The following is a 20,328-nucleotide window of genomic DNA, read 5'->3' as shown; positions in this document are numbered from 1 at the left end:
AAAGGTTGACCCGACAAAGTCTTAAAATTGCGTTTCGACCCCATTCAGTTCAAACATTGTTCAGAATTTGTGTCAACGTTTCACAATGTTTGGTCTAGATAGCACCACGTGTGGTCAGCTGTTCGATCATCAGGCAAAGAAGCTGTGAAAATATCGTTTATTTTTTGCCGCCAAAACGTGCTCAGCAGCGCAGTTACATAATGTACATGTGGATGACAAGCAGAGCAGCTGGCCCGCGCAGCCACAGCTGCTATTGCGCAAGGTTATTGCGCTTCAAACGTAGTGCTCAGTTAAATATTTTATAACTACAAGTTTTTTTTATATATTTTACATATTTTTGTGTAATAATAACCCAAAAGCTCAACCCAAGCTCAATAAGCCACTCTTTTTGCTACAGCACACCATCTTAATTCACCTTCACGGTATCGGACCTAGGTTGGGTGACATGAATGGTTGTTAAACGCGTAACTATTTAAACAGGATAATTCTTTGGAAATGTATTTTTTGGTGAGATAATAGTGTGTACAATATCGCATAAATTTGGGGATTTTTTCACATTTTACATTGCATGTACAGATACGACGTGACATATTTCAACTGCCAAAAAAACTTTTACAAATCTAGTACAGTAAAACAGAATTTTTTTTATAATAGGTGATTCAGTTCTTCTGAGCGTAAATTGGCACCGTGTCACCGACAAACACACACACACACAGTCAGACAGAAATTGAGATGATATTTGTTTGATAACAATGATGTCTTATATGGTAACGTAAACATGATTTTTATTTTAAAGGATACCAGACTCAGATGCCATTTGTCACTGGCCTATCAGATGTTTCTTACAACAGGTCGACGTTAAGATAGTAATAAGACTGGGTTTGGACAGTTTCTTACAAAAGAAGTTATTTATCGCCAACGGCGTATGCATAAAGAAATTTAAATAGAAACAATTCATACTCCTACGCATGTGTAAACAAATCTTTTTAAATGTGTATGTATATTACTAGCATATGAATTCAACCCTCTTCTGTAGGTAACAATGCTTGGTGTCGAAACATGTTCTTATACTGTATAATGAAAGTATGCATAGCGTATGCAAAGTATAAAGTTATGCAAAGTACGCATACCTGTATAAATGTAACATGGTCTGTTTCTTGCGAATTGTTTCAACTCGGTAAATATATTATACCAATAAGCACCTGATGTGAGAAATACTTATATAGTACTGTAGTCGGTTCTTTCTTTTTTGAACCAAAAATCCAAGGGTGAATAATAATCAAGAAACGAAACACATAACGTACATCTGGCACATTACATAAACATCCTATTCCAATATTTTCAAACATTCAGTAGGATGAAATCTCACTGAAAAATTGCGAAGGTTAGTGATGTGCTTAACAATATAAAAACTAGATAAACACCAGCTAGAAAACTGATCCGACTTTATTAGTTTGAATGCAAATTTCAGGGTCGACGAAACAGCTGCGGAAGGGGACGGACGAAACACGGAACAGAAAACAGAAAATGGATGAGGTGGGTTGAACAGTACAATTGATAGGGAATGCAAGGGGAATTCGATATCAGGCAATCGAAGGTTTCAAATGATGCTTGACACAAGCGAAATTGTAGTCTAGATAACAGGAGGGGGTTCATGATAATGAACTATGTAAATCAATAAGCTGTGTTGATTAGGGCGAACAAAATAATCACCTGTTTATATGTGAAACAATATGAACGTAAAGTCTGTGCGGTAAATCCAACTAGGGACCAATGATTTTTACCTGTGTAAAATGGTGTAATCATTCAGTAACCATGGGGTTCGGAGCCCACTGGTAAGTAGCAGTAAGTTTACTTCTCTAAGAATTGATAGATGACTCAATTTGTGGAAATTGTTCTCAATTTTTGGTCCCTGCTTAAAAGCCATACGACGATTTAACTTGATAAAAAACACGAATTGGTAGTTGTGTAAAACATTGTAATTGGTACGGTTGTAGATTTGAGTGCCACTAGCAGTAAATATACATAGTTCCATAAAAGTGCAGTGAATTTCCTATTATTATAAGTGTAGGCGACATATAAAGAATAAGCTAGATATGTATCGTCAGCACTCAAATTGATCAACTATAATAATTAATTATTATTTCAGTGAAAAATAACAGAAGTTTGACGTAAATTACTAATTTTGTTTTACATCCCATGTTCATGCCCTATGACACACTCTTGGAAGGGTGGTGTACAAAAAAGTTAAATGCTCGTGCAGCCAAGCCAGCTTTTCTTTGAAGCTAAGTAATATGGTTTGGAAAAGGCTGACAATTTGTACAGTACGAGTTTAAAATATCAGTAGAGTAGCTTATAGTGGTTAAATTCATGCTCGATGGGCCAACGCCAACGCCGTAGTGGTTCTAAAAGGAACTCAGCTATATTTGACAACAGCACAGGGTATAAAATTAATTCTGACTTAATAAGCAGCTGACCTAGTCAGTATCAAGAAAATCGTTCATCCATCGCCTATTTTTTGCCATAGATTCCTTAAAAACCTGGTGGGTCAACGACCTATGCAGCTATCTTTTATATTTAAAACTAAAACCCAAACAATTCGGAAACTTAAAGATTGTCCTATCACATTTTATCACACAATCCCGTTGCACCCTGCAGCCAAAGTATCCTATTTTGACGGGAATTTCACAGAAGTAAACGGTTGGTTATTTTAGAGTTATTGAGGTGTCGATGACCCATGTGCGGACGATAGTCTATCGTTTGAAGTAATGACGTAGAAACAATTGGTCGCACGAATGCGTTGTTATCAGCTTCGCGAGGTTGTCAACCTACTGATATCAGTTGTAAAAATATTTACATTCTAATCACCCGATTCCGGGTTCTAAACTAATTATGGTATCTGCAATTAGAGTTCAGTAGCCGTTGTAAAATGGGAGATTGATTGATATCATAGTGATTTAACACTTTTTTAGATCACATTGTCGTCTTAGACTTGATATCTGACAGAGTAGTTTCGTCGGTTTACAGTAGCCTTCCTTTTATCCGGCCATTAGGAACTGAATGATTTGACTGACTAGATACGGTTTTGGTCGGATAAACCGGTGAACTCTACAGATAATAACAAAACTTCATATTAGGCGAACATTCTCAACTTTTATTACAGACCGTTCAAAGCAATGTCCAGGTGGAAGGTTCGGCAGGGATAAAGTTTTTCAATACACCAGAATTACTCGAATTTAATTTCTAGAGGTTCAAAAACATACACAAGGATGGTTTTTAGAGAATATAGAGCTACCAAGGGCGATTGTGCAGTTCGACAAATAACCAAGACCTTTTTGACCATATGAAACCCGTCCACGAGTCCTTTTAAATAATTATGGCTAAAAAAACTAATCTTTGTCCGTCATTTAATTCATTCAATACTCATCCTTCACTCATATTAGCCTTCAACGTTCTAATAAAATACACTAATTGCGTCGGCATCGTTGACATCGAACTATAACTTTTTGAATTTTAGAGGCAATTTTTCATTAAAAAACCCCGTAAAACGGGAAAAAATCTTATTTAAAAACGGCTCAAGCGATTTTGATAAAAATTCAGTATGTTTAAGCCATTTTGCGGTATTCTGTAAAAAAATTCAGTTTAAAAGCCATGACAACTTTTGTGATTTTTTACATTAAAACTCCAAAAAATAACGGGAAATTTGTATTGACAAACCGGTTGAACGCTTTTGATTACAATTTAGTACCAGTCCCTTTGCCTCAAAACAAAATTTTACAACCTCCATTGCTGTAAAAATTACAGTTAAAAATTTATTGCAACTTTTGCGATTTTCCCCATAAAATATCATAGTTACTCTTACCGCTTACCCTTAAAAATTGTTGTTGACAAACTAATGGGAAAACGAATAAGTCAGATTGCTGATACCGTTTATTTTTTTTACATAAATAACTAAATGATTCGAATTCAACCACACCAAGAATGACATTTCAACACAATTCCACCATTCGGATTCCCAATCGCGCAGAGACAACTCTGAGGGAGTTTCAGCGACAGTAAATACTGGGAATTACAGGTGAGCTTGTTCTGCTGATAGTTAATTATGAAATAACGACGGTAACGCACAGGTGGGGTCGCGCTCGCACGCGCAGCCACCCCCCCCCCCCCCCCCCCACCCCCTGCGACTCCGCGACTAGCTCATCGTGAATAATAAACAGGGATGAAACCTCCCTCAGACTGTCACACGTTTTCAATAACGTGATCAACGTTTTCTGAAATTATTTTGTAAGTGGATTAGTTCGTTTGTTAGAGTTTTGTACATGGTTTCTAAAACAAATCAGCACTGATTATGCATATAATATATAAAAATAAACGGTATCAGCATTCTGACACATACTTTCTCCCACAAGCTTGTCAACAACCTTTATCATGGGTAAGCGGTGAGAGTAAATACAGTATGATATTTTATAGTTAGAAATCACAAAGTTGCAATAACTTTTGAACCGTAATCGTTACACCAATGGGGCGTACTATTGTCTGTAAAGAAAGAGTAGATTTTTCAAGTTTGTTTGTAAAATAAGTATCATAACCCTTAGATGTTACAAATAACTATTTAACCAAACCAAACTGATTAGAATAGTTATTAGACTATAAGATTTTTTTATATCACATAAACTATCACAACTGAGGATGAAAATATAATTTATTAGTAGTACATGCTGTGAGTCGTTCGTTCAATTATGTACCTCATTGGTGAAAAAATTCTTCATCTGGTCCATACAGATAAGATGTCTAAACTAACAACACTGTACATAGATGAAGTTATATAATCATCTATGATATTAGTCCGTTTACCATTCCAAAATATAGGTATTCAATTCTATAATTTGTTAGGCCCTAAAAAAACTTAACTCAAAAGTACCAATCACAGCCCCCTAAAACACATTAAAAACTACCTATTATCCATGACTGTTTAGATTAATAATAATCAGGTTCAGAACCGTGAAGCAATTTTACTTTTCCACCTGCTTGACAGATAATTGATTCTAGACGAATCGAGTGAAAGTATTTAGCAAATGCGCAGATGTTTATTGCGCAATGACAGCTGCGCGGCGCATCTGCTCTGGCTGTATACACGCGTACATGTGTACACATCTGCTGGCCAGATTAACACCTTAGAGCACATGCGCAATGCTTACAGAATGTTAAGGTACGCACTTCTATTGGTGAAGGTACGCACTAAAATACTATACGCGGTTTGTATATTAATTGTTTGCATTGCCTGTAAAAACATTGATTATTGTAGGTTTATATATTTAATTTGTTAAATGAATTTTGTTGATGAATATTTTTATATCTGCATATGGGTTGCGAACATTTAAAATAATCTTTGGTAAATAAGAAACGTATTTAATAATAAGTTGAGGTTTAAAACAATAAGTTTGGTCGAAGATAATATATGAGGCAATATTTCTGTACTTTGTTTAATGTACGACAATACTTGTAATTTATCTTATTTCATAAGTAATACTATGCTTGTTTTAGGTAAAAAAAATTTTATGCATTGAAATATGCACTGGTGTATAGCACACAATATGTTTTGTAAGGTTAATTTCAAATTTAATTGCATACAAAACTGATACGATGAAAAATACAACTAAAACTTCTTACGTTACTTGGGTGCGTAAAATACAACATTTTTCAGATCAAAATACTCTCAATTAGATAGCTATAACGTGTTCTGTTTTCAAAATATGTATACTACTAAAGTATTTATGAGAAAGATGTGTTTCTACTGAATTACTCTTTGTAGGGGTTTAATCTAGGATACTAAAATGAGGATTTAGATGGTTTTGCAAGTCATGTAATTACTTTTTCAAAAATCCCCAATGAGTGTCATGCTTTCAAGCAAGGGGGTGGGTTAGGTTTAGTTTACCCATTTACTCTATTACGCTCACCACGAGTGAAATACATAACCGCTTTATCAATTAAAGTATTAACACTACTTATTACATTTACATCCCAGAAACTCACAGCTTATTCGCAAAGTAAACACTGCGATAGTTTGTCCAAAACCATAACATGTCGCGGCTGAACGTCGGTTATTGGATAGTTGTGGCTGACCGAACATTTCCGCCATTGTACGAGAGTTGCGACATACATTCATACCCGGGCTATGTATATTACTCGGGCTAATACCATTGATTATTAGCTTGCTCTACATGAGTTGCTATGGGGATTTTATCACCTCTTAGTTGCAGCAGTTGCTTAGTTAATTGGCTATTTTAAAAATTTAAATACAGTAGAATATAGTTTGAACGAGCCACTCACACAAAGTGCTTTTGTAAAACATCGATTTTTTCCTAAGTGTCCATGATTCTTGATATTCATTCAATTTAGCTAGCTTGATAAAATTACGTATACAGAAATAAGTGATCAGGTCATTATGTCGGTTTGTCAAATCATCTACATTCATTTTCGTGTACATATTTAATAGGGGAATGATTATGTCCAGTTCTAGCAACAGTTGCTACAAATTTAACTTGGGATTAAATATTAGAGGTTTGCAGGCATATTCTGTGTATTCGAATATTATACATTGACTATATGGCATATAGCAGATTATTTTCAGTATTCTGTGTATAGAGGGCACTGTGTGTTATTTAAGTTGGCAGTAGACCAGTAGACGGTTCTCTATTTTATTTAAGGGGCCAGCAGTCTGGGGTTTTAAGGTTTTTGCTATACTCAATAGCCTGAATCGCAAACCAACGTTATTTATTTATAATTTGCTTGTACTAAATTTGTTCTTTTAATCAAAGACAAAAATGTTCTTTTCAGTCAACCGAGTAAAATAAATCACCCAGTGTCGTTCAAATAAGTAGTTACAATATTGTGATTTTTACTATACAGGGTGTCCCGGAACTCTCTACCAATATTTTAGGCCGTTGCTCCTGGGTAAGAAACATACCTAAATATCATATTTAAATTGTCCGGAAGTCCTTAGTTACTCACACAGCCACCATTTTGTTTTTTTCAGTTATTAATTTTTTCTAAAGAATGTTTAAATATACGAAATGGAAACTTTGCACAAACATTATAGACAACTAGACAAAGCTACAAAAAAATTATGACGATTTTTCAAATTCATAAAACAAAATGGTGGTCATTTAAAATTTTTATAAAATCAACGGTTTTTGAGTTAATTAAGAAACAAAATTTTAAATGGCCGCCATTTTGTTTTATGAATTTGAAAAATCGTCATAATTTTTTTGTAGCTTTGTCTAGTTGACTATAATGTTTGTGCAAAGTTTCCATTTCGTATGTTTAACCATTCTTTAGAAAAAAATTTATAACTGAAAAAAACAAAATGGCGGCTGTGTGAGTAACTAAGGACTTCCGGACAATTTAAATATGATATTTAGGTATGTTTCTTATCCAGGAGCAATGCCCTAAAATATTGGTAGAGAGTTCCGGGACACCCCCACTCCCCGAAGAAAAAGTGGAACCACTCTCCGAAGGTGGGAAGTGTATACATACACTTCTGTAAAGTTGCAAACGTGTTATCAACAATTGTTTAAAGTCGTTATTTTTGTTAAGATTGTGTATATTACTGATCTTCTAGCCATTTTAGTTTTATGTAGCATCATAAAAATATTTAAAGATTATGCCTGCACTTTACTTTAGGTCCTACACTAATTCGAATGAAAATATTGATTATTCGATATATCGTTTGGTTATTTAGGTTAGGTTAACCTTACCTAAGTAACCAAACGATAGGCTATATCGAATGAAAAATTGATTAATCGATAGGCCTATATCGATCGATGTTTTCATTCAAATGAGTGTAGGACCTAAAGTAAAGTGCAGCCAAGATTATTATTCACACTTTTATTGTAAACGATAGACAGGAATCAATATGTCCATAGTTTGTGTCAGTCTAATCCAATACTATCATAAAACAAAAATATTGAAAGATAAGTAAAGCTGCAGCTACCTCTGCAGCAGCTGTTTGAATGAAAAACAGTGATTATGGGGTACTGGTCATTTTAGGTCAAAATTGTAAAATTTTAGTCGTGATAAAAAGCGTGGTGTAAGACCGATCATAAAGTTAGTTACACTACCAAAAAGGGGGTTTACGTAAAAATCGGCCTTTAGGTCCTATAAGATGAATTGTATTATCATACCTAATAATTTGCATTGTATTTTTTCAATTATACAATAGTAAAATACATCTTCTATCCATATGTCTCATATAATTATGATTGTATATTTGTGGTTTACGGTGAGACAATCTTTTCACGTGAGAATTACGAGATTGTCCCTAAATTAACAATAATTATTAATGTTGATAGTAACCATGATTTCACATAAGCCATATGTAAACATCCTTATCACAGGAATATCTTTTCAGCAAATTGATAGAATTTAGAATTACCTAGGCTACATCCGTTTCTAGACCGATTAACCCCACTCCATTTAAACCGTTCCCCTGTTTTTATTCTACATCGAGTCAATAGCGATTTATATTTAGAACAACACTGTTTGAAAATAGTTTCATAAAGTCACTTAGTGGGCAGATGATTTGCAATGCAATGCTATTAAAACGTAATAACTATTAGGAACTATATATTGATTGCTTAGTAATTATTTCAATACGTACTATACATTTACATTTAGCTATTATTTTACAACTAATAAAATACGATTCAAACAAAAAGTATAACTAAAATGAAAATAAATTATACATTTTGACACCGATCACAATCACAAAAAGTGTAATGGTAGTTGGCACTGGTGAGAGGGTTGTAGACTATACCGTTGTAGTTTTTAGAGCAACTTGCTAAATCAAACAAGCTATCGCAATAGAAGTAAAGTGTTATTATATTGATCGGTTTGGAAATGAAGTGCAATTCAAATATTGGAGGCAATTTTGAAGCCAATTCAGCGTAAACCACCAATACCGCGAGGCCATTAAAGTTAAACTGTATCGAAATGTAATTGAGGAAAATAAACGTATGATGGACCTGTGTAGAATAAACCGACCCAGGTAAAGAGCTTTTTTTTGATTTCTGTAACATTTATTTTGTTGAAGTCTATAGTTTTTAATATTTTAAAAATCGAGTGTAGTCCTAAACCTAATTGATTTTTGAATTTTTAGGGGTATGTTTTAGTAATTTTTGCAAATATAATGAAGGGGAAAATACTATTGTAAACCAATTTTTTTTAAATTTTGAATGAAGTTTTTACAAGGATTGTTTCAAGAAATTACGGGATTAAACCAGGCACGTTTAATATAAAGGCTAGCTTTTTTAACACTCACTTATATAATCTACTTACAAGCTGTAATTTCTGAGAGTGTTAACAGAATGTTTTTAAAGTAGGGTCTTAACATTTAAACCGTTTAAGACAAATTTTGTATGGAACGTTGGTCAAACGCGGGAATTCGGTTCTCGAGTCCTGGGTTCAAATCCGTTTGATCACCAATGCGATGATGCCATCAATTGTTAGTCCAAAGCACTACTGAAACCATTATTTCACGCTAAGTAAAGAATACATCACTCTTATATAATTTTGGTCGAAAAAATTGCACGAATATGTTTTTATTTGTTTTATAACACTTTCACCAAGTAGTTGAACTATATCGTCCAAATTTTAAATTAACATTTTACACCATTAGCAAAGTAAGAATATTATCAATGAACATCAGATAGTGTGTACGATTTATATGGAAAAGTTAACATTCCTATTTATAAGCTTATAGAATGTATCACCAATAGCCTCGAAATATGCACACACTCTTTTATGCTGTGATAAAAAGTCTTGCCATCGAATAAAGTTAAAGGAAAAATGTCTTCCCCCTAATAAAGTTAAGTAATTATTCGATTCAAAGGGCAAATTAGTGCTTAGGCTGTAGATTGCAGGGGTTTCTACAGCCAGACGTGACCCTGTCAAAGTTTACGTCAACAATGGACCCTTCTGCAATTAAACTGAAGGGTCTCCCGTCTTTACTGCTGGATCCTTGGTATGTGGAACTGTAAAAAGAAGTCTTCTGAAAAGTCCACTGTAGGCTTTATAAAAAAATTGTTTTCTACATTAAATAAAAATTAAAGAAGAAAAAACAGAAATACCTTAGTTGGGAGAGAATACTATACATATTTGTGTTTAGTCATACACTATTGATCAATAAATATACAGAGTAGCTTGAACAACAATATTTATTTGAATTAGCAAAGCAGTTCATTCTGGCAAGGAAATCGTAGGAAATATGGCACGTACCACGAAATTTAAAATTAGAAGAGGTTTTAACCTAAATAGGTAAATATATAATTTTTTGCACTGAATTACGCTTAAAAAATAACAAAAATAATTACTTAGATTGGTTCTAAACGCAGTATGTTGTCGTCCAAATTATCCTATAATAGACTTAATGTAGATCGATTGTTAATGTATCTTAAAAGATTTGTCTACTTCAAACTGTAGTAGCTTGTAAACCGCTAAAAAGTAATGTGTAATTCATATACAGTGTGGACGTATTTGTAAGGTTTTAAACAAATTCAATCCTACTGGAACTTTAAGGATACAGGTTTGCTGTGAAGGGAACTCTTCCCCCTATTAATGCATATACAGTATTGCAAATCGTATTTTGCTGGTAAAATTAAACAAATATAGTCACACACTCAGTGGCAATGGCAGGACTTGTTGATTTTACATTAGACTTAAGAGTTATAGTCTCATGAATTCAAGGATTAACCAGTAATGATCTAATTGAACTTAGAGTATTTTGAGTTGACTACCCTACTTCACCGGAAGAACACCAAATATAAAACCAAAATTAATTTACCAATTGCGGCTATTATAACTCCTATTGTCAATTGAGAGAACGTTTTATGTGTTGGCTTTTCTTGACAATGTCAACAATGTCTACAAGTCATACTATATCAAATATTACATTGTTTCAGTTGTAAGTTTTTTGCATCATATGTGTCAATATGATTTTGAGATCAGTAGACAGTCCATAGACCACTTACAAAACTCTTGTTACAAATTCCCAACTAACAATCTAAACATATTTTTGACTCTTTTGTTTTACCGTTAATATTTTAAACAAATATAAAAATTGTGATTACATCCACGAGAGCAACACTTAATTTTACACCAAAATCGGTTTCCAAAACGCCAAAGACATGTGAAACTCGAAACCATCAATCTATCATTGAGTTGGGCTTTTAAACGAAAAATCCATATGTCACATCGGCTCTGGGCTGAAGCGGCGGGGACGCATTAGTTCCCCTCTCTAATTTTACAGGACTCGTCAGAAACCCTAACTAAAAAGTTCTCAGCGGGAGGCTGAGCGAGGTTGCCAAGTTTACTCTCCAGAGACTCGCTGGAAACGCAACGCATATCACGTGTGTATCGCACAGAAATGCTTCAGATATCACGTGTGTATCGCACAGAAACGCATCGCATATCACGTGTGTATCGCACAGACACGCCTCAGATATCACGTGTGTATCGCACAGAAATGCTCCAGATATCGCGCATTGCGCATTGGAAAACTGAGGCCGCAGAAATTATATGTCATACCTATTGGGGTTATATCTTATCGCACTCCAAACTGAGTAAGGTAGTACATTATAATGTGTAATGTTATCGCACTTACTAACTTATTTTGTCACAGATTGGACTTAAAAATGTTCATGTCGACCATAGGAACAACTACTCATGACCAATCGCAAAAGTCACGAAAAAATAGATCATAGATTATTGTGGAACGGATATTAGAATATCACAATTTATCCTGTGTGAACATAAGAATAATATCTCGTATGATATTTCATTTAACTGAAATAATTTCTAGTCAGGTAACATCAAATCACATAAATGACGTGTTAAATCTGGAATAGCAAAATACAAGAACTATGCTATCCACCAACAATGATGTGAAAAACAAATAAATCTAAATGGACAAAATATTTTATATCTAACCATGGACATGTTAACCACAATGTTCTCATTTGGTTTTCACCAAGAATCGGTGTTAGAAAACATTTGGAAATATGAAAAACACTCTTCACACTCAAATCACTTAAGGACAAATTGCTATACTTCTACAAATACTGAGGATAAATGTAAGATGTCGAGTAGAATAAATAGAGTGTTCGATACAGCTTACGACACAACCCCCCCTCCCCCCCCCGGTCCCCCGGGAGTTAAGGATCAGCTTGTCAATTTTGACTGATATGGGCTTAACTGAGAATTTTGACAAAATCCTTCCCCTCAGATCATTTCCCTCCTAGAAAAAGCCTAAAGCAAGATTTTGGATTTTTTACTAGGACGATTCAATATGTGGATGGTCTTGTAAACCAATTTTGAATGTAGTAAACTAAAACGTCTAGTTAAACATTTGCTAAATTAGGTGGTGTTTGTATTCGTATTACGGTATAAAACTTTGTCCCCTAGATGATATCTACCAGATTTTAAAAATCTGTCCTCATTACATACATCCAAGAAAGTGTGCTGTTGTACCTTTAGAAGTTGAAATAAGTTTATTAGTAAACTAAAACCTCTTACTATCTTAGTAACTTCGTATTACACAATTGTATTATAATATAATAAGAATTGTGATTGATAACTTCTATTGCTTTGGCAAATAACAGATATTTGGTGTACCTTACTTATTTAATTTTGTTTCGAGTATTTAATTACTTCAATTTATTCTTCTCTGTGGAAACTACTGCAGTTACGTTCCTGCTTAATATGCTTTAGTATGGTAGGAAACATCCATAACATCGTGTGTCTATATAAAAACACTTTCGCGAACGATTTAAAAGGTCAACGAACCAATTTCACCTGCCAAAAAAATGATGACGCAAATTCGTATCAGTTTTTTACCGGGATAACGACTGCCACATGTATGTGGGTCTAGTGTTCTTCATCCAATTATCTTCAGACAGTTTAATGTTGACGTCTGCGGGCCTCGCCAAACAGCCAACAGCCAGACAACCAACAGCCGAACAACCAACATCCAACAACCAACAAACAAACAGCCAAACGGTCAAACAACCAACAGGCAAACAACCGTCAGCCAGACAACCAACAGCCGAACAACCAACATCCAAAAACCAACAAACAAACAGCTAGACGGTCAAACAACCAACAGCCAAACAACCGTCAGCCGAACAACCAACAGCCGAACAACCAACATCCAAAAACAAACAAACAAACAGCCAAACGGTCAAACAACCAACAGCCAAACAACCGTCAGCCGAACAACCAACAGCCGAACAAACAACATCCAAAAACCAACAAACAAACAGCCAAACGGTCAAACAACCAACAGCCAAACAACCAACAGCCAAACAACCAACAGCCGAACAACCAACATCCAAAAACCAACAAACAAACAGCTAAACGGTCAAACAACCAACAGCCAAACAACCGTCAGCCAGACAGCCAACAGCCAGACAACCAACAGCCGAACAACCAACATCCAACAACCAACAAACAAACAGCTAAACGGCCAAACAACCAACAGCCAAACAACCAACAGCCGAACAACCAACAGCCGAACAACCAACATCCAAAAACCAACAAACAAACAGCCAAACGGTCAAACAACCAACAGCCAAACAACCGTCAGCCAGACAACCAACAGCCAAACAACCAACAGCCTACAACTAACAACCACCACCCAAACTACCAACAGCAACAGCCAGACATCCACAGGGCCGGACTTAGGACTTCAGAGGCCCCGGGCGAATTTCCCGATGGGGCCCCCAGTATGATTATACGAGAACATATACGGTACACAATGTAACGCATTTACATGCACACTAATTTCAAATAGCTAATTTCAAGGTGAATTAATATGTAAACCTGTTGGAATGCTGTATTTTGCATAAACTAATTGTATGTAATATTTTAAGTCTGAAAATAGCTACAATGTACGGTGTTATTTTATGATTTGTTCTTGTTGTAATTATTGTATTTATAAAATTGTAATATACCTAGCAGGTACCTTACACATTTTTTGCAATACATTAAAATGTAATATCCTTTGCAACAAATAATGAAAACTATAGATAAAATAAAAATAAAATAACACGTACTTGTAAAAGGTTTAATTTAATTTATTTACTGTAATACACATTCTATTTGGTGCTTGAATGAAAACTCAAATGAAAAATAACTAACATTAATTAATGGAATAAGTTATATTTAAACACGTGATGTAAGTCAGAGATAATGCATAAACTTTTAAAGCTTTAATATATTTTATAACTTACTATAATTTTACTAACAAACCTTTTACTGTACTAAGTTTATAAGATACAAGTCAAAACAATTTTAAAGTTTACTTTTTATAGATTAATCATTATAAAGTTTAGAACATAGTTATTTTCCCTATAAATAAATGTCACTTCCTACTCTGATACGTTGGTCACGTTGGCATGGCAATTAAAACCTCCTGCTTTTCCTACATTTCTTGGCTGCACTAAAACTATAAAATCATAAACTATGACTTATGTTTATTTTCATAGTGGTTTTGGCATGGAATTCTCGTTTGTATAATATGTTAAAAGTCCTAGCATGAAAAGTACCATTAAGAACTTTTACGAGTTTGAGTTTTTTTCTTGACGAGTAAAATGTTACAATACAAGTCTAATAACCAATCACAAGCTAACCATTTATATGAGTGAACTGAAAGATGTTTAAATGTATTCAATATAAATTAATACAACACAAACATAACATTCAATACAACATTAATTTGTTCTTTGTAGTGTTTGCAGAATTAATAATAAAATACAACACAAATGTATGATAATGTCAACCAAAAACACACTGGGAGTGATTTAAATTGTTTTGGATTGGCGATAAGGCATTGTATGTATGTGTATGCGCGTGCGTGAGACATACAAGACTAGACAGGATCCCTTATCAGCTCATTATCATTAATTGTTGCAGCTGCTTGTTGAGCGCTTTTTTACGATTACAGTCGACAACGCTCGCCCGCTCCCAAATAATGTAATTTTTGTTAACATCAGACGACCCTAGTTGTCATAAAATGTCTATATAGATTTTTTATCCTACTGGCGCTGTATGATTTTGACTCTTTGATTTTGATTTTGATCGACTAAATTGAAGATCCGAATTTCGACGTATAACTTAATTACTATTTTATAAAACCTTTTAATTGAATGAGTAATATAATACTTCTGCCCCTTAAAATCGTGAATGGCATATACTTAAAGGTAAAAGAATAACATCTAATAAAACAGATTTTTCAAACAATGTTTTTATTTTTCAAAAGTATTAGATCTCAATTGAATCTCCATTTAACCCCAACACAATTGTACAAGTTACGTTCTACGTTAGGACAAGAGTTTTCATATTATTTATTGTATTTTTTGCCCCAAGCGAAGGGGCCCCCTTCAACTTGATCACCACGGCCGTAGGTTTGTGTGAACGGCTTCATTGAAGCTCAAACTGGTCCGTCACAGCCTAGCAGCTATGCTCGTGTAAACTGGGTCTAAGCGCGGGGCCCAGTGCAACCCTGAGGAAAAGTCCCTTAGAGTCAAGAATTTTGGTCCTAGTAATACCTTAAAGTTCATCTAACAATAACCTTAAATATAAGATAACGACAATAAAGCTGTTAAAAAAGAAGATCATTCGGTAAGTGTCTGATTAATTTTCGAAGATATTAATAAAAACTACTGTGCAAGGGGCCCCTTCGGGGCCCTCCTAGGCCCGGGGGCCCCGGGCGCTCGCCCCGTCCGCCCCTAGGTAAGTTCGGCCCTGGACATCCAACAGCCAAACAACCGTCAGCCAGACAACCAACAGCCCAACAACCAACAAGCAATCAACCCACAGCCAACAACCAATTGACGTCATTATTATGTGTAAAGAACGCATACCGGTTGAACAATCGTTCATTTGAACAGTCAGTAGTATTTCTACTATTCTATAAATAATATATTGTAGAGAAAAAGGTTGAAAGGTTAACTGTTGGCTACAATACGTTATTGATTAACTGTTTCCTCTTGCTCAAAATGTTTATTTCCTATTCTCGACGTATCTTATCTCCTGGCCATGTACAAGGAAAATCCACAATCAAGGTTACAAACCTGCTAATGGAAAGCTCAAGTTCGTTGGCCGGTGAGTAGGAAGCAGATGCTCTTTAATTTTGAGGTTAGGTCGTCTGCACCTGCGCAAACCACCTGCCTCGTATCGCCCAATCAGCTGTTATCAGGGACTACTTGTGCGCATGACTCGTGCACGACATGGAACTGTCATTTGGTAAATAAAACAAGTAGCCACTTGGGAATGTCGAGATAAGATAATGTATAAAATATGAGGTTCCTTCCAAACATATTTGTTGGGTTCTCATTATGCATAATCCCCTCGATCTCTGAATTAATCAAAAGGATGTTTAACCTTATCTTGAGTGATCTGTGTATACTACCATAATTGCTAGAGTAAATCATTAGGTGCCTCAGAAACATTATAGAAGTGCTTCTACGAGTCGATAAAAGGCAAAACCAAACGATTTCCTATGAGTTAATGCAATGCAAAACTAAATTTTCCGAATTATTGTGCACAAGTCTGAGACGACCAGGGTCCAACAATAATAAAAAAAAAAAAAAACAGAAAAATCTATATGTACTATTACAATGCTAAAACAACTATGAAAAGTTGCAAATGCTAAACATGTACTTCCTGGGTTTCACTGGAAAATAACTTAAAGAAATTAAAATATTTATTTTACGTAAACTATGTATATGTAGCATAAAAAATAAGCACACAGCAAAAGAAAACACGTACCAAAACAAACACATGGCAAATATAAAAGCAAACTATGCAAAAAAAACTGTTTAGGGGAAGGGGAAGCCAAAAACACCCTTCGGAGTGCAGTCACCCCATACTAAAGCAAAACTCGCACACCAATTTGACCAAAGGAGACTTTACATAAAACTCCATGATCTAATATATTTTAACCAAAGGGTTTCTACAGTAGCTTCATAAGAACGTAACAATTATCCAATGGCGTTGAAAACAAGTGATTAAACGATAAAATTAACGAAGGAACAAACTGGTGTGATAAGCAGTTCGGTGACATAAACTGTATTGATTATATTGGTGAGTCTGAGAAGACTAACACTGTTACATGGAATTTATTGTCTTTATCATTGCCTTTAAGGCCTTGAACGCCTATAAAACCGTTGCTCCTGGCGAGATCGTAAAACGCTTTTACTTTCGCTGCTTCAGCGCAAACATTGCAGAACTTTAGGGCTTCATGGAACATTTTTCCAATATTGTTAGCAAACAGTTGTTGAAACTAGTGAAGTGAAACTGTCATTGACTATAAAGTTTCGTTTCATAGATTTAAACCTAAAACACTGTTTCCATAGTCCGATCATCCTGAGCGAACTTGTTCAAATAAACGTACAATTTTACCAAATTTCGTAAAGATAAGATGCTATACGTGCTAATAGACACGTGCCCATTCATACTACAACTTCTTCGTTAGGTAATCAATTCATTTGTTTAGTGAATTAAAAAAAAAAACGGAAGATCTGTGCTACTGGTATTGTTAGAACAGATCTGATAAAATACGCGGCTATAATTTGTGGCAATAAAGGAAACAACACGAAGCATTTACTAAATAATCACAGACCCAGAAATGTTTCCTTCTCTTCCACAGTGGTTATCAGGAATTCTCCGAATTTTAATATTCCTCCATTGATTTAGTTTTGTTTCCACTGAAGAAAATTATAAATTTATTCATTTAAATTCTGCAGACTGTTTGAAGGTAATGAATTATTAACCTTTTCCGCATGGGAGAAAAACTTTGGAAAACTTTGATTTACACAGAAATACAGAAATAATATATGGAAGATAATAATTTACCTTAACGACAGAGATTCTGTCGATAATGAATAACTATTGTCGTTTCTTCTTACACCGATTTTCAACCTGGCATTTTAAAGTATATAACTTTATTAAAAATTACGGCCATGTACAAACAAGGCTTCATCTTTATGATTGGAATGGTTTTAGGCAAAGTCCCCTTTTTAGAGTTATTCATATGTCGTAGTTTCTGATACATCAATAACACATTTTTAGCCTGTGATTTGTGCACCATCTTTTTTACTAGTTCCATTTTCTCGTTCTTTACAAGGAAATGTGTGGACCCATACAGATACCGTGCTAAACATAAATAGCCGTATGTTTGGAGACTCTCCCAGTATTTTGGGAACTATAGTCATTCTAAAGAACAGTTAATTCATTAGACCTAATTGGATCAGATTATATTTTTACAACAGTGGCACATCAGGGTACCTTGGTGAAAATATCAGTGTTGAGTAAATTAGATGACGACTACTGGCTCTGATCAACTGGAACCATAAATTATGAGGTCAGTAGGGTCAGTTTCGAACCATCAAACAGTTACTGAATTTTTTCCAGGATCGAATCTGCTACCTTTTGCTTACTGAGGCGAGTACCATAACTTAGCTACCCAGGTTATCTTATAACTAACCAATAGATTATGTTTCTCATGTAACGTTAGTTTACACCGTTGCACCTCCCAAGCGTTGCAGGCGTTGCAATATGCACCACGGGTGGCAGGGGGAGGGGGGAAACATCATGCAAATACCCCCGGAGTGATGACGTAGCATGCAGTTAGAGGGGAGCAGATGTTGGCCACAATGGTACGCTTTTTACCCGACCAGCCCCCGTATACAAATGGGAAGTTTCAATGAGGCAAACATTAAGGGTTTGCTTTTGCAGTGCGAGGTCTTTCATCCCCCGGGCCCTGGGGGCCGAGCATTGCGTCAGGAGTGACACTCTTATCTGATTGAAATCACCCTACCAGGTTTGCTTAAAAACCAAAATTTTGCATAACAACAAAATTTATGACCTCCAATTGAAGTTTGTTTACTGCTACTAGAATACAGTGGCTTTTTTAATGGTAAAAAATATTGTTTTAAATATTATTGTTTAAAAATTACAGTTTTAAATATATAGCTGGGTACTGGATAATCGGTTATAGTTGATCAGTTCGTTGGCCCGTAATTAACAGCGGTGTTCATGAAAAAGCTATTGACTTTTTGATGCTTTGAGCCTGGACCCGGCTATCCTATCGAGCTTTTGATAAATGATCCTGGCTAAGGAAACAGCTGGTATTTGCCGGTAACAAAGCTACTGTAGAAAAGGTGTCACTCAATTCCACATCCATCTTTCATTCATGTCTCCCTTTCTCAATAAAATGATCATGAATGATAATCTTTAAATCTCGCAAAAACTATAGAACGAAACGTGATAGATTGTGCAGTGGAATATTTTTGGTGTGCCTTGGAAACGGCGAACACAAGAGGAAACTCTTACTCTGTATATGGAAAAGAAAAATTTTATTTTAGTGCAGTATATCTTGTACTGTAAATACTTGTAGATATTTAAAAAATATAAATATATAAATAATGCGAGTAGAATACATAAACCATCCAAATATAATGTGAAAGGTGTTATAAATCCTTCAGATACATAGATAAGATAGAATCCACACAACACCTTGGTCAAACATAAAGGTATCTTTGACATCTCTTCTTGAAGTCTCTCGGGGGGTAATTGGGGTCAGACGGTTCAAAACCGGAGCGTTAAATATTCAAACTTTAAAAGCAAACCTTTTACAGGACCAGTTAGCGGGAATTCTAGTTCAAAGTCTTTTAAAATACCGTCCTTTTCCCTTTCAAAAAACTAGTTTTAATATTGAAGATACTTTGAGACCCATTAAAACATGTTATTTTAGGAAAGTGGAAATTGAAATTAATATTTTAACAATTTCAAAAATTCTTTGAAAACCTAAGAATGTCAATGGTTTACTCTTTAAAACTCCAATATATTTCGTCGTTTCCTGCAATAAATTATTAGTTAGTTAAAGAAGAGGTACAGGTTTAGTAAAATAGAAAGTTTACAAGACAAATATCCGATGGTGAAATGTGCATAGTTTCAACTTGTTTGGTCCAGTGCGTTTCCACGATAAACATAGTGAGGCTGCTGACTTGATTTCTATAGTTAATCAATCGATGGTTTGGAGAGATGTAGAACTAAAAGGGAATATTCAGGTCCAGATCTTTTTTAGATTTGGTAGAAGAAACTTTGCATCAAACTCCCTCAGATATTGGCTTTAATTCCACCACGGTACAAGAGCATGGTTGTTCCTAGGTCAGTAGCATCTTTTAACTTTGCATTTGCTTGTCCAGGAATTTTGCCAAACAATAATGAAACATTTAAGTAGTGGCTTTGAAACACACGACACGACATCGC

At 35.0% G+C, this 20,328-nt stretch overlaps 1 protein-coding gene across 1 annotated transcript in view; it reads left to right on the top strand.

Moving 5' to 3' along the window:
* Positions 1–20,328, top strand: part of LOC128997396 (uncharacterized protein DDB_G0287625-like) — a 167,495-nt gene that overhangs the window by 29,019 nt on the left and 118,148 nt on the right. Inside the window, exon 4 of the mRNA XM_054423033.1 lies at positions 12,988–13,803. Within this exon, the coding sequence (XP_054279008.1) occupies positions 12,988–13,803 (816 nt within the window). The remainder of the gene's footprint in view (positions 1–12,987; positions 13,804–20,328) is intronic.

Source organism: Macrosteles quadrilineatus, unplaced genomic scaffold, assembly GCF_028750875.1.
Source record: "Macrosteles quadrilineatus isolate MER2022 unplaced genomic scaffold, UCM_ALF_1.0 Scaffold_6__1_contigs__length_79288215, whole genome shotgun sequence".
NCBI lineage: Eukaryota > Metazoa > Arthropoda > Insecta > Hemiptera > Cicadellidae > Macrosteles > Macrosteles quadrilineatus.
The sequence above is the reverse complement of the archived record's forward strand: the minus strand, read 5'-3'. Positions and strand labels throughout refer to the sequence as shown.